The 18,490-nt window shown below is 39.4% G+C and overlaps 1 protein-coding gene across 1 annotated transcript in view; it reads right to left on the reverse strand.

Annotated features, from left to right (window-relative positions):
• DIAPH2 (diaphanous related formin 2) overlaps window positions 1–18,490 on the reverse strand; it is a 183,751-nt gene that overhangs the window by 48,828 nt on the left and 116,433 nt on the right. The window contains exons 25-26 of the mRNA XM_082289626.1: window positions 15,292–15,427; window positions 5,953–6,048 (exon numbers count right to left, since the gene is read on the reverse strand). Of these exons, the coding sequence (XP_082145752.1) occupies window positions 5,953–6,048; window positions 15,292–15,427 (232 nt within the window). The remainder of the gene's footprint in view (window positions 1–5,952; window positions 6,049–15,291; window positions 15,428–18,490) is intronic.

Consider the following 18,490-nt stretch of genomic DNA (forward strand, 5'->3'; position numbering starts at 1 on the left):
CTGATACTTTATAGGGAAAACTTTCCCATTACACTGAAATGCACTCTGAAGCACACTAATAAAAACAAGGGGTACAGAACTCTCCTCTGCCTGGGTAAGTGATTAAATGCTTTAGTCAAACAACAAACTCAGAGGTAATCAGCTCCAATTACATAGCACAGTAACTTTCTGAAGGACATTTTGCAGCACATGCACGGGGCTTTCCCATTGGATGGCCCATTTTCATATATTTGGGTAAAATTCTTGTCTTGGAAAAGAAGAATACATTAAATGGCAAACAACAACTTAGAGCAGCAGCAATAGATATGAAGTCCAGAGCTCACAGTCCCATTTTTCTGTGTCTGTCTAGTTCACCAAACATTTATAAACACTTTACATGCTCTAGGTCAACACACAATCTTGTGCATACCAAGATCAGAAAATCAATTTTAAAGACAACAAATCAATCCTCAGCACTTGCTTTGGAGAAGGGTAACACAGCAACAGAGGTGAAAGCAATTATGCAAATGCACAGAATTCTCAAATTTCTGTCTTTCTGTCCACCCAGTCAGTGGTCCTGAGGTGTTTCTAGAGCCTCTTCACTCCTTGCATGCTCAGAGGTGCTGTCCATCCAAAAACCTGGAGAATGCAGCCTGAGCAGGCTGAAGGCTGAAGCCTTCCTTAGTCCCTTTTTCACTTCTCCTCCATCCTGCTTGTAAGGAGAATTCCTCTGAAATCTCATAGAAGGGTTTGGGCTGCAAGGGACCTTAAAAATCATCTATTTCCAACCCCCCTGTCATGGGGAGGGACACCTCCCACCGTCAAGTGAAATCTCCACATAGTAAAGCTGTTTCTGTCATGCCGGGCCACCGGAAAAATGTATTATCTAACATTACTCCTTTAATTACAAAAGCCATAAGACAAAATGCAGAGACAGTAAAAATAGATTATACCACAAATACCCTATTTTTAAACAGCTTTGGGACTGTTTATGGAGCTCTCAGGACCCAGGTAATTTGCTGAGATTCGATTTGAATGGTGCCCATATTTATATTTAGAAATAAAAGCAAACTTAAATCCACAGTAATGCCGTGAAAGCAAAATGAGTAAATTTATTATTGGTGATCTTGTTTAGCTGTTGCTGTTATAGATGTGGTAATTTTGAAGCACTCGGATCATGTGTGAGTCTCATTAGTCCACATTACCTGACTGTAAGCATAAAACCTCCATTATACAACTGAATAGCAAACACATTTTTAAATATTCAGCTCCTAAAAGTAAAAATGTTTGAAAAGATGAAGAAATAAGTGTAAAATACAAACTGATTTTTAAACTTGAGACTAAATTTTTATAGTCCATTATGGATATTTCCAGCTTCATAACAGATATTTGATGTTAAGGATCATGGCACTCTGATAGATATTTTATTGAGCACAAATTCAGTGCACCTCCCACATCCTTGCATTCTAATATTTATCATATTCTCATCAATTCACAGGTGGAAACATATCAAAACCCAGCTGATTTAGACAACTGTCACATCCAGAATGACTGACAATGCTTTCAGGAAAGCAAATTTGCTTTGACTGAAGGTTTTTATTTGAATGTGGTTCAGGTAAATGAGGGTTGTGCACTCAAACTTAACTACCCCTCAAGATTTTATTTAATATAATCATTGCAAAGGTAAAATTAGTTTAGCCAGGTAGACAAGCAAGAGTGAGTCTTTAAGCATAGCTGTATGTCCAAGCAGAAGACACAATATTCCTAAAACTAAAACCTTTAATTAGAATTCTGATGCAATTTAAAATATGGACCTTCTTAAAGCTATATTTTAAATTAAAATGTCTGAATGCCATATGAAAATTAACAAAAATCATTAAAATCATTACCACAACTCCTTTTTCTCTTCAAAAAGTTAAAACAAGGAGTGGAAGCCCTTCAGATGGCTCCATCAAAGATTCAAATCAGATGCTGAAACTGAATCACGGAGGTTCTTTGTGTCCCTTTCACTCTCAAGGTGTACTCTTAGTTTGGAAATAATGACAGGGTAGCAACGGATTTGATTTTGATGCATAAATTAAAACCTAATCCAAAATGTGTACTAAGAGAGCACAGGAAATACTCGATAAATCCAGTGAGATCTAGTGCAGAAGATCCTGCTTCCCATGTCCCTTATAGCACTGCATTCCCAGGAGAGAAAGCCACAGAAATAACAGCCCAGAGCATCAGGGAGGTTGCCAGAGTTTGTATATAAGGGAGAGGGCACTGGTTATGAACATTTCTCAAAGAAATTAAATTCCATGGCAAAAAAACTTTGAAGCTGACTAGAAAGACCCCTAGCAGAACAGTTAGCTCTGTGCAGAATTTGCTTAATCTAATTTAGAGAAAAATTATTCCTGAATTGGTCTTTTAATAATTTCATACCCCAGGGCCAGGAAAAAGGGCAGTGATTATTGTGCAGCAGTAATGCTGGATGCAGATTTTCAGTGATACCCTGTGATAAATGCCACCTAACAGTGCTCTTTGTTACAACAATATTGGCAAACTTGCGAAATGCAAGTGGATTTTTGGAAGAGGAACCAACATTTCTAGAAACTGATTTCTAATTATTATTTTATAGCCTCTCTAAGCAAAGCAGTCTACTGAATGGACAATCTCTCCACCTAAAATCCAGTGGCTACAAACAATAACAACAGCTAATAAGCTCAGGAGAGAGAAACCACACAATGTTTTTGCACACTGAGAGGTCTGCAGAAGAAAGAACACATAAGAGCAGAATGAAATGAAAAACTAGAGGAGGAGGCAGGAATTTATTATTATTACTTCCATGACCTGGTAACAAAACCATTTTTACTGGAAAAGTCTCGGGTTGTAATGCAACCCATTAAAGTGTAGCTTTTCATTTACAGGCCCAGCAAACAAACAGAACGCAGCTCAACATATTTGAAATGAGCTTTATTTTTCTGAACCTGTGTGTACATTTCACCATTTGATTCTTCCCCAGCAGGAGAACTGCAATGCTGAGCAGTCCCCCTGTGCAGGGCGGCTGTTCTGCAGGAACAGAGCACCACTCCCTTCCCTTCTCCACCTCTCACCCAGGCTGAATCTGACTCTGGAAATATTTTAAAGACATGACCACGTAAGCACAAACATTATTCTACAAGGCACAGCAGCAAACTCTGTAAAAAAGGCAAACTAAAGACGTAGAATGACTGGTTGTAAGCCTGTAGTAATTGGAGCTCTGTTATCCAAATTAATTAATCCCTCCTAGGTCCAACCCACTCACCTAAAGCTAGCAGGGAACACACATGGGGATTTTTTGTCTTGTTTTCTTTTGCAACGTGGGGTTTTAGGCAAACTGATCAAAAATGCCACTAGTAGTGATACTACAGTTTGTTCCTTTTGAGTTAAATTTACTTTGTGAAACCACTGGAAGAAAATACAACAAAAGCCAAATTTCCATGATCTTCTGGTTGCAGCCATTGTGGGGGTGTGGAACCTGTCTAGTTTTAATTTTCACCATGAGAAGATGCAAACAAAGTAAGCAAGTTTGGAAAAAGACAGATCTAGAGCACGTACATGAAAAATGTACAAAAGTGAACTTAATGTATTGGTGAGTGCATTTGGGGGGCATTTTCTTTGTGGGTTTTTAAGGGGTTTGGAGAGGGTTTTTGCCTTTCTGTAGTGGCCACCTGTGACCAAGTAATTAGCAAAACTACAAAAAGCAAGCAAGCAGAAGTCGTTCTTTCTCCTTGCTAAACTACAACCACAACTGACACAGAAAAATGACATCTGTGTCCAAACAGGCAGAAAACAAGAGACTTTCCTCTCAGACCATGATGTGTAACCAAAACAAGTTCAAACCCAAAACTTTGCTGGATAAGTCTAACTTTGGAAATAGCAGCACCTTTCTCTTTTTTTTTTCCTTTCCATGAGTGTCCCAAATCCAGGCTGAGTGAGAGGAGTTCAGCTCTAAGCACGTACAGACAACTCCTGCACTGGGCACTGCCCACAGACTGCATTACTCCATTTGCTGCATGCCTGCCAATCACAACCACATGACCCAGCAAGCCCAGAAATCCCCCAACCTCTTCTTTCCATGGCTTTTATTTCCTTTTTTTTTTCCCCCTTCCACTGAACCAGAGGAGTCATGGAGTTCATTGTTTATTACAATGTCTCTGGATGGAACTCTGCAGGACAGAGAGGCACCAACTGAGGGAACTGTCACTGCTCCTTCTGTTTTTGAAGGAGAGATGTAGAAGTTTGTAAATAGGGTACCAGGTTTTTAATGCTGTAGTTCACTGCTTAGAAATGTCACAGCCACATTTTTGGGCACCTTTTGGTGTGTAGACAAGTTACTCACTATCATGTATGTTGCTAAACCACATGAGAAAATTTACATGAAAGTTTAAATTAGATATTTGACTGGGACTAATGTTTATTGCCTCCTATTCTCAATTTTTAGCTACCCCTGAAAATTTTACATCATGGTCTTCTCTTACAGACCACTTACAGCTGGCCAGAGTTTGGAAATGGAAGACCCAGCCCTTTTCTCACAGTGAGTTCCCCAAGGTCAATCAGCTCCTTAAACTTAAAAGCCAGACCCCACTGGAACATCAACTGAGCCAATGACATTTCAAACACAGAAGTCAAAGTAACTACATAAAACAACATCAGTAAAAGGGATTTTTAATTAGCTCTGTTCCCTGTTTTTGCTGAGGACTCCCTGGTTTTGACTCAGGTTCAATCATCTTCTTGGTTTCCTCAGCTGCAGCAGATTTTGTGCCATCTCCTCTGGTCCCTGGGAAGCTTTGCTTTGTCACCACTTGGGGACAAATGTCTCCTCAAGTCACAGCACAGATAAACCATCTCTCAAAATGATACTTCTCAAGATAGGGGAAAAATCAAATTTTGATCGAGGAGCTCTTTCACATCTGATCTGAGAGCAGAAACAAGCCCTGAATTAAGAATGGTACTGGAACTGTAGCAGAATTCACTTCATAGTGTGAACAAATTAAGTCACTTACTTTTAATTTTTTCATAAGATCATGTGTTCAGCAAATTAAAAATAGTTATGCACTATCTTTGCTATCTAAAGAGGGTAATAGAATTTGCCTTTACTCTAAAAAAATCATCAACCAACATGAACCTAACCACAGCTCACTGAGGATTAGGTGGATAAACATGGCTTATTTATGACTATTTTGCCAAACATATCCAAACCAAGCTTTTGATTTTATGTCAAATACCTTCAACTGTAGATTTTTTTTAAAGCTGTATTTTTTCCTGTAAGACATGTTTCAAATGAAAAATTGCAAGAGACAGTTACCATGAACTTTGATGAAAAGTAAAAGCAGAGTAAGTGCATTTCACAACCTGTGTACTATAGGCATATCATAAGCAGAGAAGTGAACAAAGCAAATGCTGCCACTGATTAACTTCTGAAATTTTCTCCAAATCAGCTTTGCAGGAAGAAGCAACTGCTCAATAAACCAGACTAAGTTCAGTCTGATACTATTGTCTTCCTCAGCAGAATGAAGCTACCTTCATGTATTTTTACTTTTGGAAGTACAAACACTGTAAGTTCCTACCAAAGCAGAACACAACCAAGAGCAGTGCTTGGAAACGATGATCAGCTGAACACTCAAATTCTTATTTGTTAAGAAGCTAGTATTCTTCATGGCACCACCTACAATAAATTAATTATACTTACAGTTGTAAAAATTAAGCATACTTAGTGCAGGGATGTTTAAATGCCATTTCGAACACAACAGGAGCCCTTAGAGCACACAGTTACCTGGAGACAGAGCTACAGGTTAAAAATGCATGATCACAAAGACCATGCTGGGTTTTCACAGGAGCTCAATGCCCAAGAGCAGCCCAATGGTTCCCAGTGAAAACTGTGGGTAAATCTTTGCCAAACAACTTCAGCCCGCTCGGTTCAGAACCCCAAGTTGACAGAAATTCTCTTACCTTGCGCTCGTGGCGTTCGTTTCCTGCGGTCTCTGAAAGCCGCTCCCGACTGCAGGGCCTCCAGCAGACTGTCCATCACTCCTGTCTCGTCACCCTCTGCAAGCAGCAGGGAAAGAACATTCCAATCAGTGCAACTGAAAGCAGACTTCAGAAAGAAAAAGCAGCAAAAGTGCTGTCACGTTTCCACAACGCCTCCGAGTCAGAGACTGCCACATCTCAATGCCATGGCTGCTGCCAGCGCTGCAGGTATCACTGCCTGATTTGGGGATGATGCTCCATTAGGCAAAATTGATGCCAATCCTACTGTTCTTTCACTTGGAGATGTTATCCTGTGCATTATTGATGACATCTTCAGCATGCAGACAGGCAGCTGCTGCTGAATGGCGGCTGCTTCACTGCTAAAATATTTGAAGGCTTTTCTGAAGTGGAAACAGGTCAATTTAATCAGTGCACAAGGAAAAGCTGATGACACTGAATGGCACAAAGTTCAATATTGCAGTCCAGAGAATATAAAATATGCTGCCTCCCGACTTCATGATTCACTAAATCTCTGGAAAAATTATCTATACCATCAGTAGCATGGATGCTCTTCAGGTAACATAAGGGAAGAATGAAGAGGGGATAATCATGCAGTGGAAGCAAATGGTGTAACATTTCCTAACAGCTGAATTTTACTTCTGCTAAATTTTTTATTTTGCTTTTTTCATATCCACGCTAACTTGCAGCCTTTAAATTGCTAGACTTTATGGTGCATTATGGAAATCTGGGTAGAAAAATTACTTTTTATATATTTGAGTCTTTACATTCCTTTGCATTTCAGTCTGCTAATAACAGTTGATAGCAGCATTCAGCAGCATGAGAAGTAGAGGTCAAAGTACTCCAAGGTTACAAAACTACTGATGAATGCCTTTTTCTGTTCCCATATCTATGTTATAACCCAAAACTAAAATATAGGTTAGACTCAGCAGGTAGGTGGACATTTTATTCACATCGCTCAGACGTCAAACTAATATAAATTTCCCCATCTGGGAATGGGAAGATCATTACTTTATGCAAAAAAATTACATTATGGTAAAAAACTTCTGACTCACACAAAGTGTAGGAGGTTAAATGCACATTCAAGCTCTCAAGTGTTCACGTTTAAAAGCAGCCTATTAATGAATAAGCTGTTCTGTCCTGGCTCTCTATTACATCCACACTTATTAGACTCAATCCAGACCTGATGTAAGAGCACAGCTAAAACAGTACCTGGTTCAGATTTCTACAAGGTGATCATTGGAGTAACTACTTGGTAACTTCAAATTATACATCAGCCTAAACTTCAAATTATACATCAGCCTAACGTAAACCATTATATACCCACTGTACAACACATCCATAAAGGTCTCTCCAGTGGAAGAGGAAAAGGAGCAGTGTGCAGAAACCAGCTCTGAAACACCAGTTTTAATTACATTCCCTCTAAAAGCCTTAAACAACTAAGCTCCTGCAAAATAAATAAGCAAATTAGCTTCTCTCAATTCCCACTCACATAAAGGCCAGAATTTTCTCTAAACTGTACAACATAATTGTTTTTCTTTGTGCTTCTTATCCTACCCCATGCTTACTCATTGATTTGTTGTTGGCTCTGTATTAAATTTACCTTCAAAATCAAAGGTCTGTGAATACACTTTGTCCAAATTAATACACATCAAGTTGGTCTGAAACATTCAATAGAAGTGACTGCAGACCCAGGACTAGTTAATATATCTTAGAATATTTAATGTGTAGGAAAACTACAATATTCTTCAATCTTCATTAAAAATAAGAGTTGGCAGAGTGTATTAAAAAAGACAAAATTCCTTCAATACTTCATGAATGTTTATGCAACCTTCCACTTCTTTTTTGCTGAGTGAGCTGCTCTACCTGCTAATTACTGCAACTGCCAAAACCCACCCTGCTTTTGGGATGCCAGAATATACAACATAAAACACATATTCAGAAAGCTGTAGGACACAGGGATGAGATTTTTAACTCCTCAGTAAAGCTCCTGGAAGGTCTGATCTCAGCACTGCATCTTAAACAAAGTCTTCAGGCGGTTAAGTAGGAGCTGGACAAAAAACTGCATTTTCAGGGAGCCTCAATTAAAACTGATAAATAAAATTCACCCAAAATTTCAGTATTTCCCTACAGTTCTTGCTGCAGTTCTTCACACAGTACCAGCTACCTCCTGCATTTGTCTTTTTTATACCACCCACAGCAATTTGTAGACACAAAGAAGAAACAAAAATTGCCAGAAGTTTCCAAACTAAGAAACTTATTTCCAACATTTCTGTCAGCAGAAATAAAATGCATAACCATTATTTCTCTTTTAGATATCTTTCTTTGTACATAAGGACAGGAGTTTCATCTGGAACAATCTTCTTCCTCATTGTTTCTTCTCCAAGTAGGCCCGACATATTTAAGAGAGAGCAAATGTGTGGAGACAGGCAAAAAAAAATTGACAATTTGCTTTGATTGGCCTTAGCAAAGAGTCAGATCCATGACAGGTATTAAAGAGGAGCACAAAGGCAAAAGGATGCTCCATCAGTAATTGATGTGTTAACTACAAGCCCCATTTGTTTTAACTTGGGTTTCACACTAAGGTTCTATTGCAGCTTTGGTTTAGACATCCAAACTGTGGGTGTGGGTGTTTTTAGGTTACAGAAATACTCATCCTCTTGCAGGTCCCATGGTTTAGGCCAGTGCTACTCAACAGATTTCGGCAGCTTTTAATGATAATAATAAAGAAAAAAAATCACTTTCTTCTTCCACAGAACAATATTATTGCTCCTTGCACTGCTGAAGAGACCCAACATGCCTAAGAGTTGGAATAATAAAATCCACTGAAATAATGGAACGAGGCCAGCCAGGAGCTCTTCCACAGGGAATGACCAAGAGCTCCAATCGAAAGAGCTGACCAAAGAAACTACAATGACCCAGCACAATAAACAATCAGGACACTCTGTTTCCAGGAGCAGTGATACACAAGCTTGATTACAGCATTCACAGAAGAGAAATCACAACTGGAAAAGCCTTTCATATAACCAGGGGAGTGGATTCCAACATGAAAAGCCTGAGGCAGCACAATTTCTTTAGACTACATAAAGCAGCCACTGAAAGGATGTAAGACAACCTCCTTCTGTGCTTTAGAGCCTGTGCAGTCCCAGCAGAGCAAACTCATCCAGCAGAAACCTTCCCAGGGGCCGGGACTGCTGAGGAACAGCAGCACAACATCGAGGCTCAGTCACTGCAAGCATCTTTGCAATCAAACCTGGGGATGCTGGGGTCTCTTTCTGAGGTTTAGATGAGATTTGTCAGAAAGCAATATTGACTAAAAGGATCTGAATCTAACTTGAGGATCATATTTCATAAGGTGCCAGCTGCTGGAGTAACTTGGGACTGCAGAAACTGCACTTCAGTTGAAGCCACAGAGCTCAGCCAAGCATCCAAAGCATGGCCCAAAGCATATCTGCTTTCCTCAGTTCAGATGCACAGCTCTTCAAGGCCCTTGGAACATGCTCTTGTTTCTGGAGCATTTTGCTGCCCTCCCTTGCTGTTGTCTGCACTGATTACTACAGGAACACCCATAAATTTTGCTGGCACACTTTCATTTTCTGTTATTTTCCACGTGCTCTTGCAGAACATCTCGTACTCATTATTACAAATATACTGATTGCAAACTGATATAAGTTAATACTAAGTGTAGATATTGCACAGCCATTTGGGCAAAGGTTTACAGGAATTCTACAGGAAATTTTTCATAAATTTGGGACCTTACTGGAAGAGTCCAGTCAAATACCACAGCAGGTAACACATGCTGCCTCCTGCTGCTCCAAAGGGTTGTTAAATTATGCTTCTATTCACATCTCACACTACCCTGTTTTGCTTTGAACTTTTAAGCACTTGTCAAAGTCTAATGTGTGTCCTGTAAAAACTTTTAAACAAGACTTTTTATTCATAACCATACCAGCATTTTTAATTGCAATATAGTCACTTAAAAAGGTCAGCTTTCAATGTCTTTGGGAAGGCGTGTTTTTGTGTTCTCCTCATAGATTTGCATTTTATTCATTTGCTAAATTCATTTTGCATGCATAATAAGTATCTCCAGGAAGCAGTCTTCCTCGGCAGTTTGCAGCAGAGTGGTGTCTCATGACTCTTATTTACTTTTTAATTAAAGGAGAACAAGTTAGGACAGTGTGACTGAGAAGTGAGCCCCTATCTCATGGCAGTTTACAACCCAAGGCAAATCCTTGCTTACACGCCAATTAGGAACATTGTTTACATTAACTTGATCCCAGCCTTACATGAAAATAATAGAAGGAGAAAAAAAATGTGCTTTGTTGTACTGGTAGGCTACTGAAAACAATGTTTGAAATGCACATTTTTTTCTTATTGGCAGAAAATGTCACAATGGTCAAGGTTTGCTGTGGCTTCACTGAGATGCAGCCACACAGCCCCTGGAGCCTCATCCTGCAAGGACCACTTGGAGCACACCTAAAATAGGCTGTAATGGGAATTACCTGGAACAAATGGGAAGAGATTGCCTCTGTGTGGGAAGGAAAAGATTGTGCAGCTCACCAAAAAAAAAAAACCAACCCAAAAAAAACCCTTATGATACCTGACTAATTACACCTGTAAATAAAGTTGTGCTGCAGCTTCAAGGCTACATTTAGGCTATGGTACTGAGCTACTTTTAATTGCTGTGATGAGCAGACACACAAGGCAGAGCAAAATCATCAATGCTTTTAGCACTGGTTAATAATTTCCTGTTAAAGGTTCCTTATAATTGAGCAACTGCTCCCACATTTTAGGGAAAATACCAGTTTTAGGAACTCATATTCAGGAAAGGGGAGTTCTTACATATTCTTGATGACTTTTGGGGGGGGGGGGGAGGGGGGGTTTGGTTTCTTTGTTTTGTTTTTTTTTTAATATTGGTGATGGCTTTGACTGGGATAGAGTCAATTTTCTTCACAGTAGCTGGTGTGGGGCTGTGTTTCAGAACTGGAAACAATGTTGATAATTCACTGTTGATAACTGCCCTTATACAGAGCCAAGGGTTTTTCTGCTCCTGACCCCATCCTACCCTGATTCTTGAATGAGCATTATACTAAAGTGGATTAACTAATTATTTCTGAAATGCTTTTTAACACTAAGTTCTACAAAATATCAACTGTTATACAGCAGTTACATTGAGCTAAACAAAATTACAGCTACTTTCAAAATTAATAACAGTACCTACTTTTTGAAACACAAATAATTTCTCTAAGGAAAAGCAAAGTTGAATTTGCACAGACAACTCCCCAAAGTTACTACTTGTTACTGTTCAGTAAATAGTCCCCAAGAAACCTACTTTCAAAATAAAAGAATCCAACTGTTCTGTCTTTCTTCCCTGCAATTATCCCAACCTCAGATTTGGCATCATCATAACAATTTTTCCCCCCTGATAAACTATCTCAATTGGAAGGTACCACATGGGCCATATTCATTATCAAAACCAAATTTTTCTGGAGCAAAACATTTAAAAGTGAGATTAAATTTCAAGCTGTATTTCTAATTTCCTGCCCATACTCACTTCTATGTGCATTTCTCTTGAGCTGCTTCTGACCCATTCAGCAGCAGTTCAGTAATTCTGACACTCATCCCATTCTCAAGACAGCTTCAAACTCCTGTATAAACAGGTCTTACAAAGTTTTTTAGCAACTCCTGCAGAATTGCTTTGAAGGAGAAAACTCAAAGCTCATCCTGGTTCTGTAGATGCTCATCTTTAAGCATAATGCAAAGTTCAATCTATTTTTTGTTCTGTGAATATTAGATTTCAGGTGGTGTGCAGCATACTCAGACCATCCACATCAATATGAAAAATAATGACTTCCCAAAGGAATTTGAACATTTGCCTCATTGACATCCAGCACCACAAACTAATAATCTTTAAAATGTAAATAAGACCCAAGTTTTACCACTCCAGGTACCCCATGCAATCACCAGCCAATAGATAAATTCAAAAGAACATTTACAAAATAACACGTAACTCGTAATAAGCTTAGTATGGATTTCTGTTTATGCTAAAGGACGTGGAAAGAAGACAAACCAACCAGAAAAGCACAGAATCATTGGAAAACTGCAGCAAAAGCAACCTCTGGAATTATATCCTGCACCAGTGGAAGTGAAACACCAGTTCAAGGAAACACAGCAGAATTATTGCTCGCACTAGAACACAGCAGTCTGAACAAAAAGCACATGAACTCTCATATAGGGGTTCCTGAAAAGGGAAAGGAGGAATATCCATCAACCACCAGCACAGAATGTCACTTGCATTATCTCCATCTGCATTAGGGGAGATAGTTAATACGTCTTCAAAACAATTAATTCAATACTAATTGGGACTGAGGAAGCTCATTCTATCTTTTATCCTAATACTGGTAGTTAAAAGGTGATTTTAATTGCCATAGTAATCAGATATAATGAAGAGCAAAACTGTTTCTGATTAAATAACATTTGCATCAGAATTGCTGTTAGACACTTTGCAGCTCCCAGAAAGCTGAATTCTCCAATTCCTTTTCTCTCTCTCTGCTTCAGACATGCCCACAGAAGCAATGCTGCAAGAATGCTGCAGATGTTAAATCAGGTGGAAGTCATGAAAGGCTTCTCCTCCAGAGTCATCTCCCATAAGGAGAAAGAACGGTTCACGACGTGAACTGTGATACCTCAGACCTGTAGGAATGTGCCTAAGGCACTTAAACCTTTCTGGGCCTCTGACCTTCACCAGGAACCCCAGACTTTTCACCTAATGCCAACAATTTTGATAATTTTTTTGAATTTTGATTTTTATAGCACCTTTCTTTATTTTTGTGTTCATCTTTCAATGTTTTGGAATGTTCAGCAGGTTTTTATCAGTTTACATGTGGTGCTTATGTGGCAGCTCAGTTATACAAAGCACAAAACCACCAAACTGAGTAAAGTGGTCTCCAAAATACTGGCAAGTGTGAGTTACTTCATCACGAGGAATTATTCACAACAAGTCTTGATTCTGGCCACACTGTGGTTTTCTACAGTTGCACAAGAAACAGATATTAATTTTAACAGTTAATTAATTAGAACTAATTTAATCCCAATTCTCCAGTGACCACTAAAAAGTTGCCACTGAACAGTCAGATAACAGGAAAAATACTTACTATAGAACTACACAAAAAGCTGGAAAATGCAGGAACCCAATTGCTCTGATCTCAAAGGCTTCAGCACTGAGTTCAAATTTGACTCTGGGAGATCCAGAGAAAGAGCTGAGAGAGGGTGAGGTTAAAACAAGCCTTTGGGTGAAAATCACCTTGTCAAAATGACAGCTTGAGAGGACATCTGCCTCCTTCCTCTGAGTCTTCTGTGTCACATTCACTTAGACAAATTTACAAACTATTTATATAAGCAGCAGTGAGCACACAGAAGTAGCTGCATCAAGAAAAAAATTAGTTATTTGGCAAAAAAAAAGTCAATTGACTATCAATGTCATGGTATCCAGGGGGGAAGGAGGTTTAGCCCTCCTCCTACCACAGCAGCAGAGTTGTAATATGTGAAATTGATATTTCAATATATTTAGAAATAGGAAAAAAGTATTTTAGAAGTATTAAACTAACTTTGTGTCTCAGGTTCACAAACATTAGTTATTTAAATGGCAGTTTTGGTGCATTGGGCCATGTAAAGACATCCATATATTTGCATTTTCATTAAGACAGGACTAAAATGCAAGATTAAACTTTAATTGTATCAGGAAAAGGTTTTCATGATGGAAAAAAAAATGCTGTCAGTGTAGTGAGGCATCTGTGCCACTGCTCAGAGTGGTCTCCCCTCAGCTGCTCGAAAACTGAAGGGCTGCAGAAACATGAAGGTGAGCTCTCAGGACTGAGCTGAGGCAATTTTAGAAGTTGTGACTTCAAACTGAGAGCTGCAGCCCTTAACCCAGCCCAAGTCACTGACAGCAGTGCCTAAGTGGGCTTTCCACACTTTTCAACAGCTCACAAAACATTTTGGCTTGCATTGGCTCGAGTGGTAGCTCAAATAAACTCTCTCTCAGTGTGTCTTCAAGCACTCTGGCAGAAGGAAGGCGATCAAGGGATATTTGGCTGGTTCTTTCCCACTCATACAAAAAAGCCTGTCCAGATTACTATGGACTTCTTTTTTTTGGGAGGTGGCAGATATTAAAAAAATATTAATCAAATGCTGAAAGAATGGATTAGAAAAGTCTCATTAGAAGCCTTCATTTAACCTCACAAAGGAAAATGTATTTATGCATCCCCTGTGTTTGAATTTTGTGTTTTGTTTATACTTATACTGAAACTAGATTAATCTTTATATGATCTGATATTAAAGTTTTTCATCTTCACAAAACAACAGATTTGTTCATTACAACTTCTGCTACAGAATGCTCCATGCAGTGACACTGCCAGCTCAAGCAAGGCCAAAGATAACAGGATTTGTGGTACCATTGCAGAACTCTCCAAAAAGCCAACAGCATTTTTCCCTGAGCAGGGCCTGGTGAATGGATAACAAGGACAGGTGTTTTTATAGCTGGGTCAGATTAGCAGATTAACACAAACTCATAGAAACTGAACAAAACCCGCAAGTAATCTCTTGTCTAAATCCAATTTTACCACCTCTACTTGCCTTCTGGAGCCAGACAGGTAGAGAATAAAGCCTGTATTTTACAACCTTCTGGAAACCTGCACAGCAACAATATCAAGCCCATGCCATTCCTTCCGCTTTCTTACCTTCCTCTTTCTCAGGGTGGCCTCATGTGAAATACAATATTCTCACAGCTGACAAGCTCAACACATTGCTTTTTATCGTGCTGAAATGCCACTCTGTACTCAGGCTCCAAGCTCAGCTAGGTTTTCCAGCTCCTAATAGGACTACTGGGAGAACATCCATTCTAACACAGACCCCCAAGCCCAAAAAGAAAGACATTAATTACCACACCACCTTGATTATAGAGACGTTTACAGAATGAAATTAACAACAACACAAGTGAGACACCACTTCTTGGAAGTCAATCCATAAGAAAAGAAAAATCAATTAAGTACTACAAATGCAAAAAAGCCAGTAATTCACACCAAAACACCTTGAAAGGAACTTTACACATAGAAGTGGCAGAGATGGAATGACATGATCAGGTGGCTGAAACAAACCAGAATTTTCCATTCTGAAAAGTGAATTTTTTCTGCTTTCAGAACAGTCAGCAAGTACTTCCCATATTGATCAGAAATAGCCTTCTGTTTGTTACTCCTGACCTGGCTTTGCCTTTAACAAATCTCTCTGCTAAAAACGCTGCCTTACCTTTGTTCATGTCAATCAGCTGCTGCTTCTTCTTCTGTCGCTCCAGCCTCTCTCGCTCTGCCTTCTCCTTGGCCAGCTTGGCTCTCTTCGTTTTCTCCTCCAATTCTCTTCTTTTGTTGTTTTCTTTTAATGCCTCCTGCATCAGATGAAATGAATGTGAGTGTCTATCCACCAAGGAAACCCGAAATAACCTGGTTTACACAGATCCTGTGTTTACATGCGATGAGAGGAAAAAAAAACCAGGGAGCTGACCCAATACTTGGAGCATCCTCAGAAATCTTGGAGGGAACATAACACACCACATTATTTGTACACATGAGCATTACTGATCAGAACAATGGAAACTGAAATAGCTTTGCATTTATGGTGAAGGAAAAATAGTAATTTGTTTCAGCAGCAACATGTCTGTGTTTTTCCCTATTAAGATTGCAAATCTGCCTTAAACCTGTGCCTTGCTCTTGGGAGGGATGAGTGGGGATGAAGCCAAACCTCTACTATGATGGAAATTCAATTACAAGTGGCTGAAACTCAGGTACTAGAATTTAAGTTACAATTTATCAAAATTTTTTGTTGACTAGCCAGTCTGGATCACTAAAATACAGAAAACACAGGAGAAGAAATGAAAAATAATTTAGTTTTTAGATTATGACTATAAAACTGAGACAGCAGGTTATACAAACTAGCAAATTACAAATCCAAGACTCCCAAATGCTTCCAAATGCAGAATATTCATTCAAGCAAGCATCTTTCAGTGTGCAAATGCCATTCCAGGAGCTTCCTGAGGTCCAACACCACATTTCAGCCCTTCCCTCACAGCTGACCCCATTTGGCAGTGTCCTGGGTTGCAGTGTATTCTATCACCATCCTCATGAGCTGTTGAAATCAGGTGGGGCAGTGTTTCCTTGCCTCCTCCCCCAGACTATCTTGCTGTTCATGGCCCATCATTGTCCTGCCAAATGACTCCCAGATAACTCCCTCCGGACCATCTTCTGTTAATGAGCCCAATCAACACTTGGCCTCATGACTCATTACCCCATTGTGAGATGCTCCACCCAGAGGGAGGAACCAAGCATCACCTCGTGGATATAAGCTGGGACTCTAAACACCAGAGACAAGGCCTTTCCACTGGATTTCCAGAGGACAGGAGCTACACAGGCACCACTGGACCTTCTGAGGAAGAGCAGACCCTTTTCCTACAGGATCACCGCTTCAGAGGACTGCAGCCACCATTCTAGCAGACTGCTACCACCACCCTGCCTAACAGGGACTCAGGTTGTACCTTGACTCTGTCAGTTTGAACCAGTGTTTTCTTTTAGTTTTTTTTCTTTCCTTCTCTTTAACTTCCCCATTAAATTGTTATTCTGACTTGGTGCCTCCCACTGGTTTGTTTTCAAACTAGTACAGGCAGGTACTGGTGATGGTGCCCATGGCCTCACTGCAAACTGCACCAAGAACTGCACTCAGTGCCCCATCACAGAGCCAGCTGCACCAGAAGCACCTTTTCTTTCAGAAAAAAATGGAACTACAGGGCAAAATCAATGTTGAATCCTTTTTGGTTTTGGACAGTTCTGTCGCTGCACATTCAATCACACTTGACAGAGATTTCATTTTCCTGCAACTTCCCAGGCTGTAATGGAAGTAAATGCCCCCAGTCGTGGGAGAGAAAGCAAATATGAAATGTCATGGTTGCCCTGGTAGCTCACTGCCATTGACACGCTGTGATTAGATCATAGATTCTGTCACATTTTCTACCAGGAAGACTACAGCAGACTGAACTAAACAAGCTCTGAAGTCATTTTATCTGGAAATTCTCTTTGAGCACAACTGTATGAGTTTTATCTGAAGGAAGATTCTGGGGAAATTCAGACTGCACTTCATAAAATACAATGGATATTGAACCAATGGTGATTAAGAAAACAAAAAGCCATTCAAAAGAAAGGTTTAATCTTCCTGAAGGACAGTAAGATAACAAAATACTGATAACTGTGTGAGAGTACCCCTTTTATCTATCTACACCCATCCACCACCTGGAATGTACTTGCTTGTTATTACCCTCCATCAGGCACTTGGACTCTTAACCATTTCATATTTGTTGTGTCATTTACTGCTCTACATTTAGTCAGAGTTAGATGAAAGCTGGAAAAAAATATCATTGGCAAGAACATACTCCCACCTGGTAGCGAATTCAGTGCAGAAAGCAAAATAAATCAGAAAGCAAAATAAATCTATATTCATCTATATTTATAAACATACTTGAATTAATGTCACTAACAAAATTGATCACAGCTTCTCAAAACTGACTGATGATGAATGTAAATCAAGAGAATTCTGACTCAGGTGTACACTGGCTTCTACAGCATTTGTGCTGCCCGAATTACACCACCAACCCTCTCAGTTTCATTTTCTACAGTTCCACTGCAAAGGGTTTTTTTTCTTTCTCATGTGGCTTTGGATACTTCATTATTCAGTATTCCTCATTCTCCACACTGTGGAAAAGCCCAACAATATCCAATACAAAGGGGATGTGATTCTGCCCCTGCCTTGCCACAGTGTCATTTGGGCCCCCCAATATGAACTTAAACATGAAATAAAATTTTAAAAAATCCCATGCTTTCACCTCTTCTTCCTCTGGCATGCTTTTATATTCCTCTAGACCTTTTCTCTTCTAAACATTTGAGTTGCAGTGAACTTCTTTTAATACAGAACAGTGCTATTCCAGATTAATTGGGTTTTTCTTAAGTATCAAATGCCAGTGATCCCCTTTCTGTGTAGTTTTGCAGGTTAAATTGGCTCAAAAGGTAAAGATCAGTTTGAAGACTGAAAAAAACAGCTCTGTAATCAGCCCTGCTTTTAAAAGAGGGAATAAAAATCAGCAGTTTTGTTACTGCAATATAGTTCCACGGTGACTCAGTACTTGCTACTGTTCGTAGGTATTTACTATACAACTAAATTTATTCTCTAATTAAACTAATCCACCAGTTATAAATCAGACAAAGAAGCAATCCATTGGTAAGAATAAAAGCCTTCTCAACAGCTTGAGAACACATTTTGAAAAGTGCTCATCTAGACACTGTCTTCTGAAAATATTTAAGTGCATGCAAAAAGGGAGATCATCTCCAAGTGAATCTCAGAGCTGACAAATATTTGACTGCATAAAACCCTTTTATTGATGTGCTGTTCATGACCCTCTTATTTTGGT

This window comes from Coloeus monedula (assembly GCF_965178545.1).
Source record: "Coloeus monedula genome assembly, chromosome: 12".
Lineage (NCBI taxonomy): Eukaryota > Metazoa > Chordata > Aves > Passeriformes > Corvidae > Coloeus > Coloeus monedula.